Source organism: Copidosoma floridanum, unplaced genomic scaffold (genome assembly GCF_036245765.1).
Source record: "Copidosoma floridanum isolate Cflo_tuat_1 unplaced genomic scaffold, Cflo_Japanese_pri ptg000007l, whole genome shotgun sequence".
In the NCBI taxonomy this organism is placed as follows: Eukaryota; Metazoa; Arthropoda; class Insecta; order Hymenoptera; family Encyrtidae; genus Copidosoma; species Copidosoma floridanum.
In genome coordinates this window covers 3,339,239-3,355,491 of record NW_028321884.1, presented here as the reverse complement: position 1 = coordinate 3,355,491, position 16,253 = coordinate 3,339,239, and the positions used below count along the sequence as shown (strand labels likewise).

Genomic DNA, 16,253 nt, shown 5'->3' with positions numbered 1-16,253 from the left:
AAAAATTCAAGACAAGTATTAACGAAAAAAAACAAAAAACACGATAGTTTCACGCGGCCCGCGGGGACCCTTTGGCGGCGACTAATCGGATCAGCCGAGTAAACTCGCCACTCCCTTGCGTATACGCACGCATTGATACGTATATACTAGAGCGTAAATTTACCCAAGGCTTGGAAACTCTTTTTATCGTCATCACACAGAGATAGGAGAGCGCGTTCATATAGATGTACGTTCACTGGGTCAATATTCCCCGAGACTCCTTTCTTCTCTCCTCGGCTAATTTAGCCCGCGGGCGTCATTATACCCTTTATATTATCCGCGATATTCCGCCTCGACAGCCTTTCTTCGCCGGCAAGAGAAAAGACTTATTCTTTCCCCCCATCCTGCAGCTTCTCCTCCTCATTGTACAGCCATCGTCGTTTTTCCTTCCTTTTTTCCACCTTTACGTATATAACGCGAGTGCTGTTATTCTCTTCCGTTCCCTCCCTAGTGGGAGATGAAAAAAAAAAAGGGGGAAAAAACTCGCAGATATCCGAGGAGCGGGTTTTTGTCGTGTCACCTATAGAACGTCTCCTCGTTTGCATACAACGCGCGCTAGCTTTTTGCGGAGGGACCCCCCAAATGGAGGGGTGCAACAGCAGTGGTCGGGGGAGGAAGAAATTTGACGCCCACCCGATACGTGTTTGTACAGGTACGACTATGCGTCGTTTTTCTTTTTTTTTTCGCCTGTCTTCGCCTCGCGGCACCTTTGCCCCGCAAAGAAGTGCACCTGAGGATGGCGTTTTTTTTTCTCCCCCAGCGACGCCAAAGGGAGGCGGCCCCCGCTAGTGATCGCTTCATTTATTCGGACCGACTCTGAATTATTTACCAGCGACCAGCACGTGCCGAGATCACCGCTCAATCGATGATGGATGGATTTGCTTCGACTCGGGTGATGGCTCTATTCAAGAAAAAAAAAGTGGGGTGTACCCCCCGTGCGGCGAAGCGATTAAATTTGAAAATCGTTTGAATGAAAAGCGGTGGACATTGGGGGGGGGGATGTAATTGTATTCGTGTGATGGTTATTAAAAAAAAGTTCGCGGCGGGACCCAATACTCCACGCATAAATTGTCGTGACGAGAAATAATATAATACGTGCGGGGGTGGATGAACTTTCTCGAGTCGAAAAAAATACGAATGATTGTTATAAGTTTCGAGGAGGTCCTCCTGCATTGGAATTTGCGACAAAAGTCGAGGTTTTTAGCTCGAGTGAAACGTTGATTATTAACATAAATTTTTGTTCCTCCTTTCCTCGCAAAGAAAGTTCACCAAAGAGCCGAGGAAGCGGCGCTCGGCGTATTTGTAAAAACGCGATAAGTAAGAATCCCTTCAACGTTTAACGAAAGAAAGGAAAAAAGGCTCTTGAGCATACAAAGAAAGATAATCCGGAAGGCAAACGATTCGAATAGTCGAAAGCACTGGTAACCGCGAAAGGACGATCGGTCGACTAATCGCGCTGTTATCCCTATATATATATACGCTTTCGAAGAATAAGCGTGTATACCCGATAAAAGAATAACTATACGTGGTTAGGGGGGGGGGAAGGATAAAAAATGCCTCGCTTCGTGTACGGATGAGCTCGTCTTCAAAGCGGTTCCCGGCGCCTGACAAAGGCTCCCTTTACGAGTAAAAAGAGCACATCACGAGTACAAGTTGGAGGAGGAAAGTATAAAATCGATCGCTTCGCTCTTGGTGCGGGTTAACGCTCAGCCTCCCCAGTAGAAGAGACGTCGGCCCAATTTCATCGAAAAAGAGGAGGAGAAACTCCAGATCACGAGGTCATGGAGCGATAAACGCAATAAGAGCCACGGAAAGATTAGCTGCTGACGATGCAAATATGGGAATGGGGGGGGGGAAAGTCGTCAGCAGCAGCCGGAAGATTGTAAATTCACGAGCGATTACTCCGGTTTTTTCGTATCCCCGCGTTGATGCGACTTTTTCCCAATAGCCTGCACTGCAACAAAGATGACGTGGACGGGAGTTTCGGGCGCACTGTCGTCAAACTCCGCAGACGGGCGGCGGTGTAACCCCATCCTCGTAACATCCTCTTGGTTCTGTAGTGCTGCGGTATCCGTTACGACTCTCGAGTTTAGGCAGTTGCCGGTCCCTACTCTCGTACGTTTTGGTCGTACTTGTGTGTATACAACGAGGAGACTCGTGGAACGAATTTTTAAGCAAACTTTGCCGGGAGAGTGTGGGTGAGGGAGAATGACGTACGCAGATGTTTGGGAGACGTCGCAAAGTCGAAAGTTCGCCCGATGTGTATGTATATATAATGTATACGAGTCAAGTCCAAGGTTTGTTTATCTTGGGATGTATTACGTTTCTCTCTCGGTGCGGTTGGTAGGATGCGAGGAATGTCGAAATCGTAAAAATACCGGCGCTCTCTCGAGAGCGATTTTGGCTGTAGTATGTACTCGAGAGCGCCTCGTAAAAATTTATGAGAGAGAGCAATACTGTATACCTACGCGCGTTGTAATACACCGATAACGCCAAGTTTGCACGAGAGAAGAGTAGGTATACGAGCGTGACGGACACACCTAAACGTATATATCTATACTTGTACGCACGGCTTTATTAGCTTTGCAAAAAATCCTTTTCTCTTTTGTGCTGGTACACATGTAGGTGTTCGAAGAATGTTTCATTTGCTCGTTGTGACATTGGAACAAAAAAAAAAAAAAAAAAAAAAAAGGTTGAGCGAAACTGAAGCCGGGCGAGCAAACAAACGCGCGAATGTGTGTTTCTTTGACTTTGAAAATGCCAGCGCAGAGTATTTTTCGAAAATACCAAAAATAACCCATTGCAAACTTGACAACCAGCGTCTTACGTGCACAATAGTTGTACCTCGTATTGTGTATGCTACTATAAACAGCAACGCAATCGCGCGCTACATTGTTGTACTACACAAGCAAAACAACAAAACGCATATTCAAAGAACTCGCAGCGTGTAAGTGTACTCGTACAGGCGCACGAGCGCGTATAATTACAAGCCGGCTGTGTAGGTACATTTAGTGCAAGGGGAGTATACCCATACATATTATGTCGCCCGCGTCGCTGCTCCTGTTTACACGGCTATGACAATTAGAGCTTCCTGTTTGAATTTCAATTTACATCAAACATTCGAGTGAGGCTCATTACACGCACGCCCCCGACCCCCCGCGTGTATATGAATCCAGAGCAGCTATACGCTAAAATGCCATTACGTCGTGTACACGCTCAAATTGAGCGAGAAATTTCGCTTCACGCGGCATCAGTGTCGCCGAAGGCAAGTACACGCACGCGCTACCGATCATGTAAAAATACACACGGGACGGGAAAAAAAAAAAGATTTAAAAAAAATCGCCACAGCTGCAATGAGTCAAATGTACATGCGATACACCCGCGCTGCGAGAGCGTGACTATTGTTGTTACCGTTTGCGAGTGGAAAGCTTTGGCGCGGGGCAAACGCGACGAGCTGTAAACAAGATTCCAGCGATATTTTTTACGAGCGCTCACGGCTGCTCCCGGTTTTTCTCGAGCGAAAAAAAGAAAATCGAGTGCGACGCAGACAGAGTTTCAAAATCTCATCGCGCGCGATTTTATTGCATTTTGAAAAAGCGCAGCGCCGAGAATAGATTGGTATTACGGGTGGGGCGGAAGGGGCAACGTCAGCGACGCTGTATCGAGAAGGAGGAGAAGCAGCTGTTGGTTGGGATTGCTCTTTTCTTTTTCTTTTCTTCTTCTTCTTCTCCACACGGAAGATCGAGACTTGGGTCCCTCGAAGGATACATCGGAAAGATAACTGCAGTGCCGGAGGCTTTTTACTATATACCAGCGATTTTAATTAGGCTTAGAGAACTGCCCCCTCCCACCGATGATTCCTCTATAATTGTCGTGTGGTTCGTTGTTGGGGTTTTGCGGATTTCAACCGCGAGGAATCGGCTTTTTCTTTAAGCTTCCAAAAGTTCCGAGAACGGAGGAGGTACGTGCGTGCGTACCTATTGGGCGATTATTGGTGGTCGTGTTTTGACGGTCGATTAATTTCTCATCAATGACTGCGTACAGTTGAATCAATAAATAAAAAAGCTATTTGGATGAAACAATGATAGTCAATAGCACGGTACGCACATATACGGATATCGGCTTGTTAGACGCTCGGATTGACTCTCAAGCACCGGACGACACCGTATATATATACTCATCGGAGAAACTTGAGGCGGAGCAAAAGACATCGGGACGTGAGAGAAATCGAAAGATCCGCACCTATGTGTACACACATCGCGGGTAAATATTTTTCCCGAGCAAATATAGGAAAAAAGAAGAGAGGGAGAGAGGGAAAAAAATAGACGCGCGCGCGCAAAGATCACAGGCACCTCTACCCTTTTTTATACCCCAAACGATCGCGTTGACAGCGAGAATTGGGCAAGGGAAAGAGGAAGGAGAAAAAAAACAATAACCACGACCGCGCCATCATCCGCGCACAGATGCCACAGATGTATACGTATAAATTGTCTTCCTTCTCTCACCGCAAATGGGGAGGGGGGGAGGGAGAAAATCACCCCGTGAAACGGCTACTCTCTAACGAGATCTCGTTAACCATCACCCGATTATCAATTAGAGCGCAAAACTTTGACCATACAGTCCCCCGTTTAGGGTCGTACGGCTCACTCGGCGCGTGTTAATGCGAGGGCGATTACGCGCTCCCGCTACATTCTACATCGTGGACCCACCACCGGGGGTAAGAATCCGTGTGCATATACACAGAGGAAAATGTGTTTATTGCGTAATGTACGCTTTGTCGATGTATTGGTTATAATATAATATATAGAGTTAAGGAGGAAGAGGAAATCAAATCTTACCGGCTAATAGAGCATCCTCGATATCATTAGCGGAGTGAAACGATCGTACACAGTGAGAGAACAAAAAGAAAAAAAAAAAACAATCTCAGGCAATCCTCTCCTGTTCGGGTCGCGGGAGCGAGAAGAAAAAAGCAATTTCCAGAAAATTTCATCGAATTCTTCTTCTCCGGTGTATAGGTACCATATTATATATACCTATGTATGTATATATAGTTGCGGGGGCCACTTTTTGCTCTCGAGATAACGGAAGAATAGAAAAAGAGTCGATCGAAGACGAAGCTACAACATATATATGTACATGGGACAAAGGGAGAGAAAAAACATATGGAGGTTAAAAGAAAAGCACGTATAGGTATTTATATTTTCAAAGTATCGATTGATTCGCTCGGCAGCCCGATATACGTGCACGTGCAGATATACGTACATGCGCGTAGATCCAGTCATGAATCCGAACAAGGACTGTGAGGTTGTACCTGTATCGGCAGTAAGATATAACAGCACGTGGAGGAGGTTGAGGCTCATCTGCGATGACCAGCCGAGCAGAACAAGACTATTTACGCGCCATCAACAGAGAGAGAGAGAGCTCGTATTTCGGTAGTCCGTGGTACACTCCCATATATATACTACATATGGACAGCTCGTACTATGTACGATATGTATGTAATGATGTCCAGGTCTGTTATACAAGAGTCTCTGCTCCCTATTTTGTGAGAACCACCGGCAATTGTACCACCGAGTCTATATACATATATGTGGATGTAAAGACACCCATCCGATCTCCCAGTACATATAATCCTAATTGAGTCCGGCGGGAGGAGGATTCGAGCTCGCCACCCTTTCTCCTCTTCCTATTGAATTTAGATTTATCGCGTCGAGGGCACCGTCGAGGGTGATATGATATTGCGAGAGCTGATTTAATTACCGGTGGCAATTATTTGACCGTGTCTTGACCGAAGAAGGATGGGGGTGGCTCTTCTCGGTGGCGATTGAACGGAACGGCGATTCCGGCGGGGAAATTTAATTTCATCGGATTGTTTGGATTTTCCTCGATCGAGCCAACGCACCTGGGAAAATTGGGTTAATTAATTTTCGAAATAAAAACCGGCACGAAATGGAGAGTAAGCAGTCGTGGTGGAGTACCTGAGAGTGCGCCATTCGTCAAATGAATTTTCGAGAGAGCGGCTGCCAAAATCGACGAGTCGGAAGAAATATGCACGATTTATTTATTTTCCTTTTTTTTCCTTTCGTTCCGTACGTATACATGTATACGTACCAACGTCGAGCAGCAGCTGAGTGTATTGTGAAAAAATTTCTCTCAGTTTTAATGGAAATAAAAGCTCAACTGCTATTGTTTGTTAAAAAAAACATCATCATCACCATCGTTGCTCCAAGCTCCGTCTATACATAGTATAGCTGTATATAGAACTGCAAGCTGCTCTTTTGTTCAATGATGTCTTACCAAGAATTACATTTTCACAATTATGTACCCTTAAGCAATTCGCTTCTTCGAAGTTTCTTCTCAAATTAAACAAGAGTAACAACAATAGTACTGCTTTTGCGAAAAGGATTGTTCTCGTTGCTCGAGTCTTACATCATCAGAGGCACGATAAGTAAAATACGGTAGCTCCAAACGAGGCAAGATTGTAAAAAATACAGGTACACAAAGAGAGTCCGAAGAACCAGTCACTTTGTTTGGACGAACGAGCGATAAATAATAATAAATATAAAAGCAAGTGAAGAAACACACCCTGCAAGGAGACAAGGGAAAACAGCAGCGACTATTCGGAAGGCCTCGTTCAAAGCTGATCCATCTTATGCGTAATCCCTCGGTTATCCACGATTATCCCCGCCAACTAATGCAGCTAAACGCTCGCTCGGGAATTATTCGCGAAGCTGCACAACTATTTTCAATCTCATCGCAGGCTCTACCCCTTTTTTTTTTTTTTTTTTTGTTTTTGTCGACCATGTACTCTGGCAACGTACGAGTTACAGTGTTATATACCTCAAAGCGAGCACGTGTGGGTACTCGTCAAACATTCTATGTACACACGGTGAAATTTTCGACTGTTCCGTGGTATTAGGAGGGGATTATCTCTTTCATTTTACGCGCGCGAGCTTCAAAAGCCAGAGACGCCTTTTGACGCAAATGTGTATACGAGGTGGTGTTTCGCGCGGGTTTCCTCCCCGATGAGCTCATCCCGTTTTGCCGGAACAAACGAGCTTCATACAGTGTCTTTTTTGCCCCCCCCCCCTTTTTTTTTAACGCGCTATCGATGGTGCGCGGATGTTTCAAGTGTACCTTTTTTTCTTTTTTTGAAGCCATCGACGACTTTTGCTCCGTGCCAATTAAGGACATGTTACGTGTACCGAGAATTCCATTCGTGTATGGCGCCGAGCTCGAGCAATTATTCACGTGTATATAAACCGTACAATTGTTACACTCGTCGAGCTGATCGAGCTAATAATAAGCCGTCGTCCCCCATCAGCTGCCAATGGCTGTCCTCCGTGTGACCGATCACCGAAAGCTCGAACTTGATGGATGAAATTCTCGAGTAATATTTCAATCATCATCATCATCATCGGTTACGTCAACAATATGTGTATTCGCGTGGTGTTGATTCGCCCAACTAATCGTGGCGCGTTATAATTTTTCATCCCGTCAAAAAACATGAGAGCGAGTGTTTCTTACGAAAGATGACGAGAGCGAGCGAGTATATGGTTGAAATTTTTCGGTCGAAAGGCTTTGCAGTAATTGTGTGCAATTGTGATTACGATATGTGGGTTACAAAAGCACACGCCCGATATATCCATATAATTATTAAATATTAACGCCCGAATAATAATCCTAAGTGCGAGCGACGTGTCAAGCAGTGCGGTGTCGTCTTACTTTGCCGATGCTGTATGCATATAGGTATATAGTATACATGTGCGACTTGCTCTATTCGTTGCATATATACGCATCACCTGTTACATTTGAGTTCTCTCGCGAGCAATTATGTCAATTTGTGCACTCGCACGTCCGATCGAACGCTGTTCAGTGTACAAATATGCACATACGTCTCAGTAAATTATTGCATCAGTCTTGCATAGGTAACCATATATCCTAAACAATAATAATACTGTCGTTTTAAATTGTTTATCTCTTGGTTGCCAAATATATGTGCCTAAATACCCCCAAACAACTTTATACGCTGCAACAGCTCAACGAAATCAACATTAGCTTCAACTTGTAACGTGTACAGTTTTTGAGCTGAGATAACAACAGCTGTGGAACACTACGAGTATACGCATAAGCCTTTAAAAGGTATTCCGCGAAAAAAAAAAAAAAAAAAAAAAAAAAAGCCTAATCTTCCCCACGATTCCCGCGAGGGGGTTTGAAAATTAATAGCACACTTAGCAGGGGGAGGCAGAGTGTTTATATCACACACACACACACCGCCAACCACGATATTCCGCGCGCGCGCAGATAGGAGCGACAAATTTATACATCAGGCAGATATATATATTGTATACGTATATAATACGCGAAAAGGATGCGTTATAACGGAACCCTCGTGCATGGTGGTGTTGTTGAAGAAACAACATTTTAAAAAAACGCACGCATTATCTCGCGTGTATACTTATTGTCTTATCGGTATAATATTATAAGTATCGCGGTATATACACGTAGTAGCTTGAATTGTACACCCGCGCGATAAAAACCGGACCCTCCACGCACCCAATATAAAACAGATATGGTACGTGACACACAGAGCGTGTGTACTTTAATCCCCGCGGTGGTGGGAATCAAATAACGGCAACGAAGGGGGGAGACAATTTATCATCAATTAATATGGCCCTGCAGCGGAGCGCACTATAGCTTATGCAAAAGTGGCCACAGCAGTGCGGTGTGCGGAGTTTGGTACACGGTGCCAAGTGAATATATTACTTGGTTGGCCGGGAGAGAGAGAGAGACGGTCTGTCATAATTGGGTGCCGTGAGGGCCCCGACACTCGGCGGAAACAATGGCTCCTCTTATCACGGGCGCAAAATTATGGGCGCTTCTCTCTTCTCCTCCGCTGGTTTTTCTTTGCGTTGAATAGTTCATAATTTAGCTCAACGTGAGCGAGAAGAAGGATGGTTTTGATACGCGCACCGTATCGTCCGTCTCCTCGAGAGACCGCGGTAAAAGTATTTATTGTTTTAGTTGCTTTTCACTTGTTGTTAGGTGAATTGCACAAAAGTAACTGCCGCCGAGTACTGTTACGGTGACTGCCGATTTTTGTCATCGCAAGCTTTTTTCGTTTCCTGTTGAATCACGAAATCGCACAGCGCGTTAATTGACAAACAATTTTTTTTCTTTTTTTTTTTTCGTTAAAAGCTTTGGATTTGCAAGTAAAGTTGTTGTCACCTGCCAGCCAGCCAGCAGGTGATAAAACACAATATTTGCACCGTGAAAAAACATGGATATTTATTGTGCTGGTTTTTTTTCTCTTTCTCGAAATAAAATTTTAAAAATAAAAAGCCAAAATGTCCCCCATTGACCAGTATAACAAATCCAAGGGTTGGATTTTACAAAAAAGGTCCACGTTCGTGCACAATACCTACATAAGGAGAAAAATAGCAAGGATGTGCACAAAGACGAGTACGTACATATATATATATATACATGCAAGGCTACACACTTGAATTTCAGTCCCGGGGAACTTTCACGAGAATTGCGCAAGAGGTATATGTACCAAGAGCTACGGAGGAGGGAAAGAAAGGCAGCAGAGTCCTCGCCGTCGTTGTCTGGCCAAACAAATGATTCGACGATCTATGATATTCGTCCAGCCATCCGCTCCTCCTCTTCTCTTATTATCATCATAATCGCCATCTCCTTCGCAGAAAGACAATCGAGTCAGTCGCGCGGGAACTTTTGGTATGTTGTCCGTATAAAAGAAATTAGAGCAGCCCCGCTACCATCACCACTGCTCGAAATATATCGGACCTTGGAAATTGTACTTTGCACCGATTATATCAATTAGCATTCATGAGTAAAAATAGAAGTAAGATTGCAATAGAGTCGGACACGAGTTGTGTTCGCATAAATCGTTCTCACGAGCGTCGGATTGGCAGACCAAGTGAGCCATCGTGTAACTCGATAAGTAAACGCTCGACGCCGACAAACAAATGAAATTAGTGTTGATTTGTTTCAAGCCCCAGAAAGACAGGCGGCGACTCGATATACTTTTGGACGTGATAAATCTCACGATGCGAACAGTACTGTCGAAACCGAAATTCCACCATAGTCGAGTACCTACGTTTTGAGCTCAATTTTAATCCAAAAAGACAACCATGTGCACCAGGGATCACAGAAAAAGGAGCGGTTCTCCTTGCATACTGGCAACTTCGGAGGGGTAAAAATCGAAAGTGCACATACCCATACGGACGTAAATTCGAAGCTAATGGAGGCCTGTCGACCTCGTCATCGCAGAGCCAGTACAAGATACAGAGACGAGGCCTTGCTCCAAGGTGAATAAACACCGCGTGCACAACTCGACGGGGGAGGGGGGGCTATAACAGCTGGTTTTCGGATGATCCCCGTAGCTATATCCTCTTCCACGGCGACCCGCGTGAAAAATTAACGTCACTAGGAAGAAAATCGACATAATGATCGAGCGAGAGCGGAAAAAAGGGGGGAAGGAGGCCTTATCGAGGACAAATCCTCAAAGCCTCGCGAGTGGAAAAAAAATTGCAGCGCGGATGTGTATCCCGTGCAGGTGTGCGGGGGCTTGATAAATGATCAGCCGCGCGCGCGAGCGCTAAGAGATTTTCCGGTGCAGCCGAGAGAGCGATTTTTCATTGCGGCCAAATCGTCGGGCGGCCCTTCTCTCCCCCCGCGGGGACGATTGTTTTCGCCCCACGCCGAGATGGATATCGCGCGATATTTCCACCACCGCCGGGGCCCCATCGTCGGGTTTTTCAGCCGAGCAGCGGAGGACGAACGGGTGCTCCAACGTGACGAGGGAAGAAAAAGCCTGGGCGACCGACCCAGATAAGTATACACTCTCTCCGCCAGCGGCGATTGAATAATATTCGCCTTGGTAAATTTTTCGGGAGAGAAAAGCGCAGGACATAGCCGGGGAAGAAAAGTTGAATAAAAAAGCATTGCTCGTCGCAGGAGTTTCTCAAGGTGCTGCCGGTCTGTAAAATTTATCGAAAAAAGAAGGAGGATGAGAATAAAAGGAGAGGCAATTATCACGTATTTATATATATATATATATGGAGGGATGTGTGGGGTGAAATGAAAAATGACCGGAGCAGAAGTGAAGAGACGCCGCTGGTGTCGATCAATCGCTGCGGTGGCTTTCGCGCGCGGTTTTTTTTCCCTCCTTCGGCGGAAGCGTTCTGCACTGACATTTGGAGCCGTGGAGAGGAAAGTAAGCCACGGGTTCTAGCGGAATTCACTCAAGAAGAAGACCCGTATGTACATAGATCATATAGTAATACGTAGAGAGGCACAATTTACGGGAGAGAAGCGGAGTAGCTCCTGGGCTTCGCTGCAACACCATCAACGGGCCGGTAAGTTATGCGCGCAATAAGTGTCGGGTAACTCGATTGCCCCGACATTGAAGTAGAAAAGGGAAAGGGGGGAGGGGTGGTCCAGAGCTGCACCGCACTGTTCTCTCTCACATCCGAAAACCGGTTAGGCGCACCGGCTATACCCGTTAATTAACCGCAGCAGTGGATCAGATCGATTCTAAGCGAAAGACAAGTGGGTCAGGGAGCAGCGGCAACTCGAGTGCACTGGAGGGCTCCCTCTTCCTTCGGGGGCCACGAAAGTTGCTGCAACTCTCTTTTTCTCCTCCCTCTCCTCCTCGCGTGACAGCGGACAGTTTGAGCTGTCGGCCCAACCAGCCGGAGGTCCTTAAATGAATATAACGCTTCGGTGTGCCAGTGCATGCACCTATATGTACCTCCCTATACCTTTTTTTTTTTTTTTTTTTTATTACATAGGAGATACGCCCTGCATACACTATTATCAGACTGCAAATGACGGGGTTTTAATTTTTGCCGTGCGACTGGATAACGTATACGTCTACCATACTCTCGTAATTTGTGATCATATTATACGGTTTCTGGTCATTGAGAGAGTGCAGTCCTGTATGATACCTTTCGGAGCTCTCCGCGGTGAGTTTCGCGTGCGTGTACGTGTGTGCTCTCGTTCCGTCGGGGGAATTTAATGCCGCGAAATTTGGCGATTGCCGCGTGACCACTGGCTTGCAGGACTCGACGGAGGATACTGCGCGTTATAACGTCGGTCGCGATTTTTCATTTTGAGTCCCGCTGGGCCGGTGACGGCCTTTCAAACGTGTATATATACATATATTTTTTTTTTTTTCTCCCCAAGGTGATACACGCTGGTGGAGAAATCCATCATCGAAAATTCGGCAACTCGCACGCAAAGGCGCCGACGAGCGCGTCGTCGTTGGCTTGTGTAAAATAAATCCCAAGTTTAATTAATGTTTGCGCAGTGTATACCCTATGGGAGAGCGCGTTTGGTGGTGCGAACTTTTCCTAGTGGCTTTTTTGACAAACTCACTTTTCCTCAACGAAAGACGACGCACTTTTCTCGAGCCAGACCGAGAAGCGCGTGTGTACGGATGAGAGCGTCCACGCGCAAAGATTTTCCGAGCGTGAATTAGACGCCTCGGCGCAATCACTTTCGCGCTCGTTAACGAAGCCCACGCCTCTTTTTTTCTCTCTCTCTCCCAGTTTTACCTCCGCAAGTAAATATAGGTACGAAGACGCAAGTGCCCTCGTTGCACGAGGTACCGAAATGCCAGTTCTTGGGGGGTGGGGGAAAAAAATAAAAATTGTGCACAAGTGGCGCGGACTCACCGAGATAACAGAAGAGCAGGACAATGACGAGCGGTAACGCACCGTTGGCCGCCATCGTTGATGGATTCTTCCGGTGGGCTGCAGGTGCTCTTGGATTCTTGGCTTTGTTGTCGAACAGCAGTTGTGTACACGCAAGTTCGTGGAGGCACTTCACATTATACACGGGAGTCTCCGAAGCGCGTGCTTTTGTAATTTACGGTAAATATTGCGTCCGGCCGTCTTTGACGATGTCACTGGGACACTCGACGAACTGCAGTCATGGCACACTGTGTTTTACATATAATACCCACACGTACCCACCCCTTGTACAGGTATATAATTACAACACACACTGCACGCGATACTTTTCGTTCACCATCACCACCCCACTGTATATTACACCGTCCCTCGATCGCGTTGTCTCTCGTTACCTCACCTTCGTCCCTCTTTCCCTCGCTCCTCCGAGTGAACGAAAAATTACGCTCTTCAGTCGTCCCACCTTTGCTCCGCGCCGAGTCGATGCCTCAGGCCGCTGTCTGCTGGAACAGAAAAACAAAAACAAAATTATTGCATTAGTTGGCCCGTCCTCCAACACGTCTGATCAAAAGTAATGCCGATCGCCCGAACCTGTGGACTCCTTGTAAAGCCCACGATAAGAGACGCAAGTTCGCAAAACACACATCAGCCGCGTGAGAAATTGGTTATACTTCGTTGAAAAACTTTTGCTCGCTCCGTCTCCTCACCCCTCCACCCTTGGTAATTGAATCTCGCGTGTATTTAAATAAAATCACGGAAAGTGCGAGTACACGTACACACATACACGAGGGAGGGAGAGGGAGAGGAGGGAAATTTCGACACGACAACACGTGCGCATGAAATATCGCACTTTGCCGAGTATACTTTTCTCATTTATCAAGTCCCGACGATCGGCCCTCTTTTCTCTCGGCCAAAGTTTCGCGAACTCGAAACTCGATCCCCCTCCCTCCCTCCCTCTCGAGAGGAGGTGCAACGTGTACATGTGTTTAATTTCTCATGTATAACACGTGTATATACGATTATCCAAATGCCCGAGGGCGGTAAAAATGCGCGAGAAATCACGGGTTTTCCCGTACGAGGAGTGCCGTATGGGTTTCTTTTGGGACTCGGTCCCACGTCGGGGCATCAAGCCGCGAGCAAATATTATCCCATCCATCGCTCGCTGTGGCTTTTGGTTTGCACACACACACACACACAAGTGCACGCGTTCGGCTAACTCGCGTCTCTGTTTGCAAAGGAGCGAATGTTACGCAAATACCCATATATGTACTCCCATTGGCCCGTTTTTTTTTTGTCAGCGGATCGTTTGCACGACAAAAGGCTCCGATTGACCGGTGCCGCTTAATTGCGAGGGAGAGCTCGTGACTTTTCGACTGTGAAGTACTGTCGTCGCGGGAATGGATAAAAATTGTGCGTGTACGTGCAGTGGTGGGATTATCGAAGGGGTGCACGCGCTAATGGAAGCGAACGCTCATCGAGGTTCTTTTGATGCCCGAGTGTTGAATGGTCATTAATTTTCAGCTGGAAGCTCGCTCTCTAAGCGGGTCAAAGAGGTTTCGAGAGGTGTTTGCAGGCTTTTTTTTTTTTTTTTTTTTTCAGCGACTCTACAACAACACACTCACCGGGTTGTCGATTACGCGACGTACCTGTACGCGTGGAGTGGGTCTCGATGGCGCTCGAACATTGTTGTGCAACGAGTGTATACAACATGTATATTCAACAGCGGCTATCGTTTTATCTGTGTGCATGGTGTATCCATATGTTTGCCAATTCATTCACACTTTTGGTTTTTCGTGTACATGTTTTGTAATTGTTACACTCTCCCTTATTTTTTCAAGCGTCAGCTTCGATGAACGACACCGAAGAGGAAACTTTTCAACTGCAATTAAGAACACCAAAGTATGGTACGAAAAATGCTTTTACAAGCTCCCAACAACGAAAAAAAAAAAAAAGAGACCCGGTCCCAACACATCGCGGGACACGTATACAAGATTTCGTCACAAGAAAAAATAAAGCCACCTCGCCGAAAATGCGGCTCAACCGCGCTCGCCGATTATTCATTATATAGTCGCGTATGACGGCAAACTAGATTATTCGGCGCATTATAAATTACGTAAACCGTCTGGACGATGGAAATTTAGTCGCGCATAACCCGAGTATACGCGCACGGATATATATATATATATATTGAATTACCCATCGTCAACACACGACTCCGGGCGATAAGGCAACTTCTTGTGTTACGGGCCGATTAAAAGCCCATATGATACTCCTCGGCGAGCAAGTAGCTCTCGATACTTGGAGGCGTGTGTATACGTGTATCCAACCCTTACTCTGCAAAAACGAGCAGCAGCGCGATAATATTATACTTATACTTATGGTGGATGAAAAATAAAAGTGGACACCATTTGTACATAGGTATGTACACATGGTGTGGGCACACCGGTTCGCTCGCGGAATACATACGTCTTTTACAAGAGAGAGAGAGAGAGAGAGAAAAAGAGCCGTGGGGACCTTATCAGCGGGAGATTGCGCGCAGATTAGATTAGATTAGATTAGTTTATTGGGCCATGGGGTCAAACCCTATGTGGCCAGTAAAAAATTTAAAATGTGATACAAATCAATGGTAAATAATTGAACAAAGGTATATGTAAATTTGAGGCAATATAAAAGATCGCATAAAAACTTATTGACATATAAAAGTTACTCTCAATACAGAATCATTCATGCAGGGCTACAGTGTGGTAAAAATCGTTGATTGTATAATAAATATTTAACGTATCAGAGATTAACAGTAAACGGATCATAATGTAAAACCTATGAATGTACACATTGAAGATACAAAGAGAGATATTGGAAAAAAAAGTCATGTGCTCAGAGAGTACTTACGTGTATCCACGCACACACAATACGGCGACAAAGTTTCAGGTGCAACGAGTTCGCGGGATTAAAAGTTCTCGGGACTACTGCGAGTGTAAGTTATACCTAATATTTATGGGAAAAAAAAAAAAAAAAAAAAAGGTAACTCAGCAGCTTCCGCTTGTACGCGATCCCGCTGTCCTGGCGCCGTTGTTAATACAACCATATACCTATAGGTATAATTATCTTATCTGCCCGTGAAGTATTCACGTATTCCGAGAGGAATAATGGGCCACCCGTTGTATACTTACTATTGTTACGCTGACTCGACTTACTATTATAATACACGAGCAAATTGATGTTTGATTTACGCTGCACGGAGGGATTAAGGGAATAAGGAGATGTTGTTCCTTTGGAAAATTATGTGGCGAATATCGCAACGACCCGAGATACTTATTGTACATATATATTTTACGGGGATGATTATACGAGAGTTTGAAAGTTTTGTCGCCCGCGACAGGCATCATAATTATATACTGTACATAAACATATTTAATATTCCGTATAGTTAGGAAGGCGACTTTTGAAGCTACGTAACTTTTCAAGTGTTTCGTATTACGAGTAATGACGAGTAATGAT

At 45.6% G+C, this 16,253-nt stretch overlaps 1 protein-coding gene across 2 annotated transcripts in view; it reads right to left on the bottom strand.

Moving 5' to 3' along the window:
* Nucleotides 1-16,253, bottom strand: part of LOC106637172 (cysteine-rich motor neuron 1 protein) — an 86,160-nt gene that overhangs the window by 26,242 nt on the left and 43,665 nt on the right. The window contains exon 4 of one of the 2 annotated variants that reach the window (XM_089588797.1): nucleotides 12,741-13,255. In XM_089588797.1, coding sequence (XP_089444923.1) covers nucleotides 13,206-13,255 — 50 coding nt within the window. In that variant the 3' untranslated portion in view covers nucleotides 12,741-13,205. Of the gene's footprint in view, nucleotides 1-12,740; nucleotides 13,256-16,253 lie in introns of those variants that run through there. The other variant, XR_016292838.1, reaches the window with a different exon arrangement.